Source organism: Haliaeetus albicilla, chromosome 8 (assembly GCF_947461875.1).
Source record: "Haliaeetus albicilla chromosome 8, bHalAlb1.1, whole genome shotgun sequence".
Taxonomy (NCBI): domain Eukaryota; kingdom Metazoa; phylum Chordata; class Aves; order Accipitriformes; family Accipitridae; genus Haliaeetus; species Haliaeetus albicilla.
Window position 1 is genome coordinate 35,345,808 of NC_091490.1, and position 12,518 is coordinate 35,358,325.

General features: G+C 56.1%; 1 protein-coding gene across 3 annotated transcripts in view; it reads left to right on the forward strand.

The window, feature by feature from the left end:
- The window catches only part of CACNA1E (calcium voltage-gated channel subunit alpha1 E), a 142,987-nt gene that overhangs the window by 63,992 nt on the left and 66,477 nt on the right, over window positions 1–12,518 (forward strand). For all 3 annotated transcript variants that reach the window (XM_069789737.1, XM_069789735.1, XM_069789736.1), the window contains 3 exons: window positions 1,644–1,747; window positions 2,528–2,680; window positions 2,991–3,172. In XM_069789737.1, the coding sequence (XP_069645838.1) occupies window positions 1,644–1,747; window positions 2,528–2,680; window positions 2,991–3,172 (439 nt within the window). The remainder of the gene's footprint in view (window positions 1–1,643; window positions 1,748–2,527; window positions 2,681–2,990; window positions 3,173–12,518) is intronic.

Here is a 12,518-nt window from a genome sequence, read left to right on the forward strand (position 1 = left end):
TGTTTTGGGGAGCGCTGGGTTACCCTGCTCTCACTGGCAGGTTGCACGAAAAAAATGAAAGCACCTGTGCTCTTCTGTCTTCCATGTGCTGCTGAGTGGCCGTGCTTTATCATAATTACTGATTTTGATCTTACAACCAATTTAACAATGCAGCTCTCCCCAGCCTCTGGGTGCTCCTGACTTAATTAAGTCCCTTTTTTGCTCTCCCGTCAGCTCCATGGGTAGCGGGGGCTGGTCACAGGCTGGGGCACGGGGGAAAGGGAAAGTGCCATCAAGGGTAAAAGGTCCCTTTATATATCAGGGATAAGCAGCCCGATACACGAGGAGTTGTGGGTGATGGGTGATGCTGGGGTGATGCATCCCATCTGCTGCTGGGGCCAGGCTTTGCAGCTGACCCCTTGTGCTGGGGCAGGGAGGAGGAGGAGGCTAAGAAAAGGAGTTGAAACAACCTGGTCTGCTGATGTGAGAGCATTTCTGCTGCTGGGGTATCCTAGGAAACCCAGCCGCCTTTCTGGAGGGGCAGGTTGGTACCTGCCGTACCTCGGGGAGAGGGGGAGAGAAAGAGTGCTAATTGCTCAGCGCACCAGCGAGCTGATCTGGCCTGTAATTAGATGAATTAGTGGAACAATGACCCAATTTCCCTTGTTTTTTGGATTGCTGCAAACAGCCCTGAGGTTGCTGCCTCCCTCTGTCCCACTCTCCTCTCCGTCCCCTCCTCTCCCATCCCCTGCTCCTCCACTGCAACCCTCCCTCCTCCTCCTCGCCCAGCACCTGGGGACCGAGCCCAGATGGGAGAGGAGGCCACAAGCTCCGGCACCGCTGTCTGAGCTCCTGCAGCTCTGCCAGCATCTCCGAGCTGCGCTATCCCCATCCCCCCAGCAAGTACAGGGGCCTTGAGTATTTCCACTGCTGGACTCGGTGTGCACCAGCTCCCTTCTGCCCCAATTTGTTTTCCAGAGATGGGTTTGAAAAAATCTTTGTGTTTTAAAAGAAAACCTCTGGAGTCCTTCCTGTGCCTGCTGGTTGCCTTCCAAGGTCATCAAACTTTCATTACTATAGATTTTTGAATGCGTGTGAGGTTCTCGGCTCCTTCTTGGCAATCCCAGAGGTGGGGCTCCAAGGAAGCTCCAGTTACAGAAAAAGCCAGAGCAGCTGATGGCTGGAGGGGCTGCCAGGGGAGCATGGGTGACCATCGGGGGGAGATCCCCATCTCTGGGGCACTATCTGTGGTCTATGTGCCACCTGCCTGGAAGGGAGGTTAAACCCACGCAGCTGTGATGAGCGTGGCGTCGGCAGTGTTGAGACCCCAGAGTGCGATTTCATGGCATGGATGATGGCCAGCGCTGCAGCATGGGGCTGTCCCCAGCCATCCTGGCATGTGGGGGGCATCGATGGGGGGCTGCCAGGGCTGGGTGGCCCCTGGGTGGCTTTGGCTGACCATAGTGGCCCACGAGCTTTGGTGCCGGCATCAAACGGGGCTTGCTGGCACATGGGCTTTGCGAGGCATTGAATCTCTGTACCTGCCCGGGGACGTGGTCTTCCTTGTGACTTCCCCCAGCCTGGCGTGAGAACATGGGTCTTGACACTGGGGTGGCCGAGGTCTTTGCCCAGGATAACTCTGCTCTCTCCCTGTCTGCCCACAGCATCCTCGCCACTGCTGGGACACACTTCAACACCCACGTGGACCTGCGGACGCTGCGGGCCGTGCGCGTGCTCAGACCTCTGAAGCTCGTCTCGGGCATTCCCAGTAAGTTGGATGCTCCTGGTCCTCCTCCCGGGGTGTCCGCATCCATCCCTGATGTCCTTCAGAGTGAGAGGGGTCCTCGTGCCACCTCAGGGATGTAGGGTGAAATTAGGGAAGGGGGGGACAAACCTCCCCATGTAGCGGGAACTCTAGGATGGCAGCATTTGGTGTCCCTGGGTGGCAATTCCCCCCTGCCCAGCCCGCTCTGTGCTGGCACAAAGCTGGGCTCAGCGGCTCGCTGAGACCCTCCGGCAGCTCTGCTTCCCTGGCCAGAAGGCAGTGGGTGGATCCTTTCAGGACTGAGGTTTATTCAGGGGAGATTTCAGGTTTTTGCAGGATTTCATCTGCTGGCACAGGGATAAATAAAGAAACTAGGCTGCTGCTGGCACCGGTCTTCCCACCCCTCCTGTCCTGGGCACCAGCTAGGTGGTGTGCTGGATCTGTGCCTTGGGGGCAACGAAGGGGACAGTTGCACAGGCCACATCCCACCAAGTCTAGGTGGGAAAAGGACAGGCAGGGCACCAGCAAGGGGACCAGATCCAGAAACCAGCCCTCCCAGAGCCTTGCTCTGCAGCCTGGCCCTCCCTGCTCCCCCTGGGATGGTGTTTTCCTCCATGGTCCCCAGCTGCCCAAAGGGATCCTCCAGACTGTGCTGGCCTCTTGGATCTGTCTGATGACTGTCCATCCTCTCTGCTCACTGTCCTCCTCTTGCCAGAGGTGGGATGCCCCAGGCAGGGGATTTGCATCACTGTACTGAGCTGTTCTCTTTCTTTTCCCTCCCAGGCCTGCAGATTGTGCTGAAATCCATCATGAAGGCCATGGTACCTCTCCTCCAGATTGGCTTGCTGCTCTTTTTTGCTATCCTCATGTTTGCCATCATTGGCCTGGAGTTTTACAGTGGGAAGCTGCACCGAGCCTGCTACACAAACAATTCAGGTGGGGAGAAGGGCTCTGCACCCACTTTGCATCCCGCGGGTGGAAAACAGCTGGGACGAGTGCATGTTGCTATCATGGGAAGCCCAGGGCCGAGAAGATCATGCATTTTGCTTTGTGCACACCAGGCATCACCGGGTCGTGTTCAGGATGTCCCAATTTCTTATGGGAGCAGTTTGTGTGCAGCCAGGGCTAGTCCTAGCAGGGTCACCTGCTCTGCCCCAAGCCCATCTGCGTTCGGGCTCTTCCCCTTGCCTGTCCCTTGCCTCTCTCTTACGTCTGCCTCCTTTGGCTTTCTGCTGTGTGCTTGCAGGTGAACTAGAGGAACTGGACCCCCCCCATCCCTGTGGGGTGCAGGGTTGCCCCCCAGGCTATGAATGCCGGGAGTGGATCGGTCCCAACGATGGGATCACGCAGTTCGACAACATCCTCTTTGCTGTGTTGACCGTCTTCCAGTGCATCACCATGGAAGGGTGGACCACAGTTCTGTACAATGTGAGTAGAGCTGTTCTGGGGTCTCTTTGGGCAGCTGGGGATGGGGATGGGGAGCTGGAGATGGTATTTCTGTGTCCTGGAGGTCTGTGAGATGCTGAGTTTCCTTTGTGATGGAGATGGGGTCAGTCCATCCCGTTTGGGCAGGGGATGGGGAGTAAAGAGGCATGTGTTACATGTCTCCAGGCAAAGGGAGCTCTAAGGGCTTTGGGCCTCATCTCTGGGCTGCTCGTGCAACCCGCTGCAGAGAGCAAAACCTTGTGGGCACGGGCTGCAGCAAGCTTCCTGCGCGAGGGCTGTCCCTGGGGAGTGGGGAGGTATCCATCCTTCCCTCCCTCCTCCTTCTCCTCCTGTGCTCCCCGGGGCAGCTTTGTAAGAGCAGACCTGGTTTCTGGGCACTGCGCATCCGCTCTCCCTGCGGACCAGGCAGTGAATGTGCCTGCATCCCTGCGGCGGCCTCGGAAAGCCCCGGAGCTGGGCTCAGACCCCCTCCCTGGGGCAGGGGCAGTGTTCTGGTGTCCTACAGGGAGCTGGGACCTTTGGTGTTTGTGCTGCAAATACCTATCAGCGCTGATGGAGCAGGGAAAAGGCTGGGCTGAGTTCCTGTGGTTCACAGTGGCTTGAAGTTGCTGATGCCCAAGTGCTTGGGGTGCCCAGGGAGCAACTTGGGGACAAAGCTGTAAGCAGAAAAAAAACCTACAGGCGATCACAAAGTCCTATATCTTTGTGGGCGATTGGCCGTATACGTACGTTTTAGTTTATGGGCTAGAAGCAACCATGCCAGTTCTGTTCCCAGCCTAATTTCAGCATCAATTTTGGCGTCATTGCACCGGGAATGTTTTTATACCCTGGTTCCCATAGTGCCTGGAGATTTGCAGAGTGGCATTGCTCTGCGGGAGGCAAATTGGATGGTTTGTGATGGGGAAACATGCTTTGATAGTTACTTTGTTGTGAGCAGAAAGGCTGGTTTTTAACCCCAGGCAAAGGCACTGCGCTGCCAGCGTTGCTCGGTCCATCCCAGGGTCCTTCTGGGGGTGCAGGTTGGTGTGCACGGGCAGACTGACCATGAAACCTAGACTGGGGTAGAAAGGGGAGAGTTCATGGCAAGGGCTTGACCTTACCACGAGGATTTGGTTTTTCTCTTCCTAAAGGAGATGGCGGTGTCAGGATCTTGCTGCTTCAGCAGGGGAATTAGACAGGATTGAACCACCTGGGTGTTCAGACTGAAAAAAGACCATTTCTTGGCTGCTTCTGGTGTATCAATGGGATTAGAGACTTAACTAGAGCGCCTGTTGCCCAGGCATAACTGAGTATAGCAGGAAAGGTGATGTCTCCTGCCTGGCAGTGTGGTTCCCCTACCTTTAGCGCAGCCGGGCAGCTGCTGCCTGCTCACACCACTGTGCTGCAGCCCGTGCGTGCCCAGCGCTGCCCATGCTTGGCACCAGCAACCTGCCCCGCACCTTGTTTCTTGTGTTAATGACCAGCTCTCTGCAAAAGCCAGGGGCTGCTTCCATCGGTGCTCCCCGTGTCCCCTCCTCCCCATCCTTTGTCGCCTGCAGCAATTAGCAGCAGCATTCCCCATGCTAGAGCCCCAGTTGCGGCACTCGAAGAGCCCGGTGAGCTACACAGATGGGCAATTTATGGTCTGATCGACCTCGAGGGTTCGTACCGGCAGTTCCTGAGAAAGTCTGATCTCCCGCCATTTGGGATGTCCTTACTGGGAAGGCTGGAGCCGATCTGCTCGGTGGGATTTGCTGATCCACCATCTGGATCTTGCTGGAGGGTAAGGATGGGAGATGCTGCTGGGAGCACTGAACACTACGCTCTGCAGGACCCCTGTTTACCACCACAGCTGCTAAATCAGGGGCTCACCAGGACACTTGGGAGGCCACAGCCCCGCTATCCAAATAATCTTCCCAGCACCAGTGACAATGCTGGGCAGACACACACTGTCATGGTGTCCCCGATGGCCTGGACCATAAAGTGCCTCCCTTTCCCGCTCCTCTGCAAAGAACCAGCTATTACTTACCTATAATGGAAAGGATTAGGGACCTTCCTTGGCTTTTAATTGAATGAAGATTGGGGCATTGGTATAGTAAAATGCTGCTGATTCACTTTGGGAGGCGGCAAGGGACGGACATTGTTCCGAGCACTGTCGAGCTGTGCCTCTCGCCCTCCCTGGGGACAGTGGCTGTCTCGCAGGGTGTCTCTAGGTTGCAAAGGCTATGGGTGCTCAGTCTTTCTGCTGCTTGGAGGCAGCAAAATGGGCTTTTGCCTGGTTTTTAATAGAAGAATGAGGCATACGCATGGGAGTTGCAGTCCCCAGGAGATGGTGGAGGAGGGCTGGACAGGGGTGGAAAGCCACTGGGATGCTCTGCCATCATCTTCGTCACTCAGAGCAGCAAATCAGAGCAGGCTCCTGCTGCTAACCGGCATGGACCGTGCCCAGCACATGTCCCAGGTTTGGGGGGATCGGCGGGGGACTCTCAGCTTTCCCACCGGAATAAAGTGATGGGAGGCTGTGTTCTTGCAGGTTAACACCACAGAGGAGAGGGAGATCACAGGAAAACCACTTTAGCAATCTCTCAAAGAAATTGCTTACTATAGTATTCACTTGTGTAACTGTATCGTGATTTTAAGATCCATTTTTCCGCAATTTTACTGGGTCTGGAAGCATGGCTCCCAAAATTTGTAGATAGTATCACAAAAAGCTAATCAGCCCCGTGGTGCTTTCCACGTGTGTTTTTTTCATGGGTGTGATTGCCTTTCTCATTGTTTTCATCAGCCTTGCCTGTGTAAAATGCTGTTTTGCTAGGTAGAAATCACAGTATGGGTTAAAAAAAAAAAGAAAAAGCCTTAAACTGTGGGGCGTTACGGCTTTTCCAGTTCCAGTCCCTGGGACTCTGAAGGACTTTGATTTCTTTTAGAGGGGAGTTTCAGCTTTGTGGCTCCTCTGGCCATCTCTGCAGTCCAAAACAGGGGCTAAGGAGTGTTTTGCTTTTCTTCTTATACTGGAGCAGATGCCCCTTCCCTGGGCTGGGTCGAGACCAAACCTGATTTCTGTAGGGACCAGAGGGAAATATAATGCTGGCAAAGAGGCTCGCTGTCCTACTTCTCTGCCTCTGCAGACTTGCTGGCACGGGGCAGGGACTGGGTTGCAGTTTTGTCATTAAAGAGTGATGCTGAGGTCTGGGGGGGTGGCTGGGCTGGAGAGGGGCTGCCGGTGTGTGCTGCGGGGCTGGGACACGGCACAGGCACTCGGTGGTGCTGGCAGCTTCAGATGCTCAGCCTGGCTCCCCTGGTCCCAGGGAGCGAACAGGAGAGGAGTTCGAAATCGTCATTTCCTCTGAAACACTGACTCGAAAGGCTGTATTTATTCACCAAGATTGTTTATTTGCTTTCCCGTTTGGAAGCGCTCAGCCGCTGTGCTTGCAGGCAGCGAGGAGGAGCCCGGCTTGCCGGGAGCTGCCGCTCTCCTCTTCCCCCTACGCTGCCTGGAGCTGAGATGGGAAGAAAAACACCCGTGGCAAGCGTGTGCTGGGGCTGTGGGCTGGCCTGGTGGGCTCTGCAGGGAGGGGGGTCAGCGCTGCCTGTCCTGGCTGGGTCTCTTGCCCAGAGCATTGCTCTGTGCTCTCTGGAGCAGCCGGAGCAGGTACACCAGCCATGCAGCATGGGAACCGCAGCCCCCAGTCAGGAATTGGTTAGTCCAGGACAAACAAAACCACCAGTGCATGGAGAAAGCTGCTGTTTATAGCTGTGGGAGCGATGCAAACATGGATGGATGCAGGCAGGGGAGCCAGGGCTGCCTGCTTCTCCTGCCAGTGTTGCTCGTGGGGTCTGAGGCTGCCGCGAGGTGCAAGCGGTTGCGGTTGCAAGCGGTTGCTGAGGTTGCATGTGGTTGCAGGGGGGAACAGGTACAAGTGTGGGCATGTGTCCGGCCATGGCCCCGGGCACCCTCTGCTCACGCTGGGAGAGGCTCCAAGTGCTTCACAAATGCAGCACGGCCAGTGCAGAGGACCAGAGCCTGCTGTGCAGGGAAAACCTGTTTCCCTGCGTGGATCTGGCTGTCAGGTTGAACTCCTGATCCTAATGTTGTGGCCCCAGTAAAGTCCCGAGAGTCAGAGCAACCTACAGACAGGCAGGAGTGCCTGCCCAGCAGTGATAACCAAGCCACAGCCAGGTCATGCCAAGAGCCAACTTGACTTTGCACAGGGCCATGGCTGTTAGCAACGATGGGTAAAAACGTTTGCCTCCTAGGCACGAGCATTACAGCAGTGCTGGAAGAGCAGCCGTGCTGCTAATAAAAAATGCATGGCAAGGCCTAATGGGAGTTAGCTGTCCACAGCTGCTTGCTATAAACCCAAAAGACCTCTCATGGTGCAAGGGATTGGGACTACAGGGAAGCAGGAGGGCAAAAAGGTACAGGGAGCCTTAGGAGATGCTGGGGCTGGGTGCTAGGGGTGGGTGCTTTTGCAGCAGGAGGAAAGCATTTCTTGGTGGAAAGAGAATCAAGTCCTCAGCAGCTTCCAAAATACCTACTAAAAGGCAGCGGTTGTGGGCAGATTTGTGTGCTATAGCCTCGGGAGAGATGGGGTGTGCAGGTCTTGCAGCCCCGTGCAAAGCTGAACAGCCGCCTGCAAACAGCCAGGCGGCTGCTAACGCGCTCGTTAGGTGCGAAGCGCGAGCCATGCGTGCAGAGCCCAGCAGCAGAGACTCTGCAAGAGCCGCTGTAAAACACGAGGTGCTGCGAGGAAGGGGGTTTGCAGCAAGTGTGACTCAACCGCCACGTGCTTCCAGCACACCCAAGGTGCTGCTGCGGCCAGGAGGGTGCAAGGGGAGGACACCCTGCGGGAGCTCTGGAGCCCGGTGCTGCCCCACTGTTTGGGGTCTCCTCTAAATGTGGGGTGCAAAAGGGCCGAGATGAATCTCACCATGTGTGAGATGAATGTCACCACGTGCAGAGGTCGGGGTTTCACGCTGCTGGGTGCAGGGCTGGTTTTGACCATGGAGCACCGAACCTGAGATCTTCTGCTGGAGCCTGGTTTTCAAATGTGGTGAAACATCCATCCTTTTTGAAATGGGGACTGTTCAGGCAGCCCTGATTTGGGGCACTGGGAAAGGGAGTTGTGTTAAATCACTGGCCGTGCTGGAGTACATGGATCGGAGATGGGTGCGAGGCTCAGCTGTTCTGCTCCCTGCCAGGTCCCCAGCTGCACTAGTCAAGTGGCCTTGGAGGGGCTCAGAGGAGGTATCTGTTGCAAAGCAGTTATTTTTCCATGTGCGTGTGTATAAAATTGCTCATCGCTTGTTAGCATAAATTCCCAGGGTGTCACAGTCGTGCCTTGGGATGCTCAGCACTCAGCTGTGCTCCCTGAAGCACCTGTGTGTGAAGAGTGTGAGTGGGACCTGAGCATCATGCAGGTCTGGGTGGGTTTCTCCTCTTGCCTTTTGGAGAGTGAGGGCAGTGCCTGGCTTTATGTGGGGCAGCCAGGGGCCAGTAAAATGAGTGACTTGACCAGAGAGGAGTTTGCTCCTGTTGGGGTTTGCTTGGATCTGGAGCTGAGCTGGGAAACCTCCCTGAGCCCTGGTGCTTCCAGGAGCTGCTGCAGCTCCTTTGGACATCAATGCCTGTCCCCTGGGGTTCCTGCTCCCAAAATGAGAGCTACAGTGGTGCTGGCCACATGCCGAGGGTCGCAGGGACTCTGCAGCAAGGGCCAGTGGTGCAAAGACTCCAAAACAGCACCTGCCCTGACACCACGGTGATGGGCAGAGCACTGGAGGAGCTCAGTACAGCAGTGGTCCCACAGCTAGGGACTGAGCCTGCCCTGCTGCTCCTTTGGGCACTGGGGAGGGTGAAGCTGGGAGTGTGATGGGTGACAGTGGGCTCCCAGCAAGGAGCGGCGCTGGCTAGAGATGATCTCTGGGGAAAGGAGGAGGAGGAGGAGGAGGAGAAGGGAGAGGCTGGAGAGCGGAGGGGATGGGAGGGATGGCGAAAGAGGGAAACCACTTGGCTTTTTAGCCCTCTGTGCCCTGGGACGATGCCAGGCTCTCAAGCTGGAATGCTTGCAAAGGGAAAAGGAGTCCCTTCTTGTGTGTTTTAAATTAAAACACAACACAAAAAATATCCTGTCAGGGAGGTATGAAAATTTAATCAACACCCAGTGCTCTTAGCAGCTCAGTAGCAAGTACAGATCTTAATGCCTCTGTAGCTATTCCTGGTGGCTCCCGGCCGTGCAGGCAAAGCAGGGTGTGCTGTGTGCTGGGGGGGGGGATGGGGGCTGCCAAAAAGTCCCTGGCACTCGTGGCACTGCAGGACAGAGCTCCTTCCTGCTTCTTCCTCCGAAACGTTAAATGCTGAGTCTTTTAAGTGAGGACTTCAGAGAGACTTCAAGTTCCACTCCAAAGGTTTAAAACCTTCCTAACTTTTCAGGAAACGAGCTGGTTTTCCCCAAATGGCTCCTGTTGGTGCCCGAGCTGGCAGCTCACGTGCTGCTAGCCGTGGGTGCTGGAGCCCATCCCCGACGGGCACGTATGTGGCAGCGAGCCTGCTTTACCCTCTTCTCCCTTTGGAAGAGACGGTTCTTTCTCCACACTCAGCAAAGCCAGACCCTTGCCAGCTTGCCAAATGTTCCTGCCCCCCCGCCCCCCCTTTTCCCTCTGTGTGTGTGCTGAAATGACACAGCAAGAAACAAACCGAGTCTGCTGGATCCCCAGCTTTGCAGGCATGTTCTGTCAAAAGCTCCCTGCCCACACCCTCCTCCCTGCCCGCACGGGAAAGTCTCACTCCTAGACCGTCTGCCGGCAGGATTCGGGGAGCCGAGGGGCCGGCGGAGGCACCGATGCTCCGGCACCGATGCTCCGGCACTGATGCTCTGGCACTGCCCAACAACTCCAGGCTCAAGGAGAGGAGGTGGCAGAGGGTCTCGGTGCTGCCTGGCCCCCGCTGCTCAGCTTCATTAAGCCCAGGGTCTGTAATTTCATTAGCGGGTTTGGTTCTGGAAATTGTACCGGCGAGGCTTTGCAAACCTGTTTCCGTCCCTGTGCGTTGGTGCACGTGCTGTTCTGCATCAGGGCTGGATTGTGGGAGTATTGGGGTGAATTGGGGTCCTTGAGTGAGGTTGCGCATGGGTCTGTTGCCCCAGAGCATCGCAGCTGGAGCTGGGGACGTTCCTGCATTTAGGAAACATATGGGGCCCAAGCTGCCTCTGTGGGCTTGCAGCATGCTTGAAAAAAAGCAGGGATCCAGTCTGACAATCACCAAGCCCCATTGAAAAAACAACCCCAAAGCTGATCCCATGAAAACTGTGCCCTGCTGCAGGGTGCAGGCTCCGGGTCCAACCAGAGAGGCAGAGGTACTGGCACGTGTCTGAGCCCGATGCCGAGGATCTGCTCTGGGAACGTTGGCGCTGCCTTAGCCGAGCGCTGGGTCTAACGAAGGCTGCAGAGCTTTGCAAATACTCCATCAGGAAAAGTTCATCTTGCTGGCGGGGCAGTTTGGGGGGGTGCCTTCATCTGGGGCTGGGGAAGGCTCAGGAGGTGTCCGGGCAGGGGGAAAGCGGGGGTTCGGGAGCAGAGGTGGGGGCAGAAGGGGGGGTCACAGCGAGGGATGGCTGCGGGGAGAGGAGGAGGAAGAGGAGGCATGCCTGGGGACAGGGTCTGCAGATCGATGCTGGGGCATCTGGGTGTGATTTCTTGGTGGATCAGAGCAGAACAGAGCAAGAACGGGTCTCTGTGCCCAAATTAAATGTTTTGAAAACACGCGATTTTTAGTACCACTTCTAGCAATGCATTTTTTGCATTCCATTTAGAAAACAGAAAAATGAAATATATTGGTTTTTTTCCTGTTTCCCCACTCCTTCCCCTTCCCTACACACGCACAGGCACAAGCGTTCCCATGCGCCTCGGGCTTTGCTGAGCTTCGTGCACCCCTCTGTAGGGACTCCTGCCTGCTGCCTGCCCCTGGCACCCCAGAGCACCCGGGGCCAGCGATAGGCAGTGCTGCAGGCAGGGCATCGGGCAGGAGGTGGCCATGGCAGGATGCGTCCCGCTGCAGGCCAGCCCTGGCCCTGCAAAGGAAATGTACCAATTTCCTCATTAACCTGATTTGGGAAAGCAGAGCATTTTCATTCAGATCTTGTCCAGCACCGGGGTCGCTGATGGATACCAGGCAGGGCTGGCAGGGAGTGAAGCATGGCCCTGCATGCAGGAGACCAAATTACTGCTATTAAAGGGAAGAAAGAGATCTGTTACTGCGCTGAGGAGAGCAGCAGCGGGTGTCAAGGTCTTGAGGGAACTGGTTAGGCCAAGGAATCTGCTGTAAGGTATTTTTTTGAATTTTTTTTTCCCCTCCTTTTTGCTGGGGTATGGAGATTTTGAGGCTGTTCCTTCTGGCCTGCATGTGTTTCTCAGCTAGATGCAGCAGTGGTTTGCAGGGAAGAGCAGGTCAGGGACCGAGGAGGTGATGCTATGGGGATGGCATCAGCTGTGGCAGGGACACAGTGAGTGTCACCACCAGGCAAAGACCATTGGGACTTGCCGAGCCAAGGATTTGGCATACAAATCATGGAAGCTGTGGTGGTTTTGCACCCGCTGTCCCCGCAGGTCTGCTCTGCCCCCATGTCAGGCAGCAAGCCCCTGAGGAGTGCTGGAGAAGGCAAGCACAGCAGCCAGGGCAAAGCCTTCTGAGATCCTGGCTTTCCCCATCACCCCCAAACCCCTTCGCTAGGTTTGGAGCCAGGGGGCACAGACAGACCTCTCCTGCCCAGTCACGGTGGTTGTGATGGTTTGGTCACCCTGGTAAAGCCTGCCTGCAATGCAGGCAAAGCCGTGGGTCCCTGTAGGAGCTCCCCGTGGGGTGGGATATCCCTGGCAGAGAGCCGTGATGAGAGCAGGATGGGGCCACCCATGCTGCTGGAGGTCCCGTGGATTTCCCCCCCGCCCCCGTAGCGCAGCGCTGCTGTATCCCTCGAGCACGTCACAGCCAGTTGGTTACAGTAATGAATGTATATTACCCCAATCTAATTATATGCCGTTTTGGTCTGGTTTCAAACAGAAGCCACAGAAACTCTCTCCTAATGCAGATGGATTTTGAGAGGGGACCTGACTGCCTACAGGGCATCGGTGTGTGCCGTTGATGTTGGCCAAGCTGGATGCAGAGGTCTCCAGGACACATCTCCTGCTGGAAAGGGGCAGAAAGCTCCCCTCATCTCCAGGGAAAGCCTGAAGTGGGAGACCAGCCCTGTTAGGAGACACTGGAGAATCAACAAGGGGGGATTGTTGTGTGAATGAAGTCCAGTGGCTCCCCATGTCCTGCTGCTCCCCAAATGAGTTGGGTGCCCACAGGCTCGGT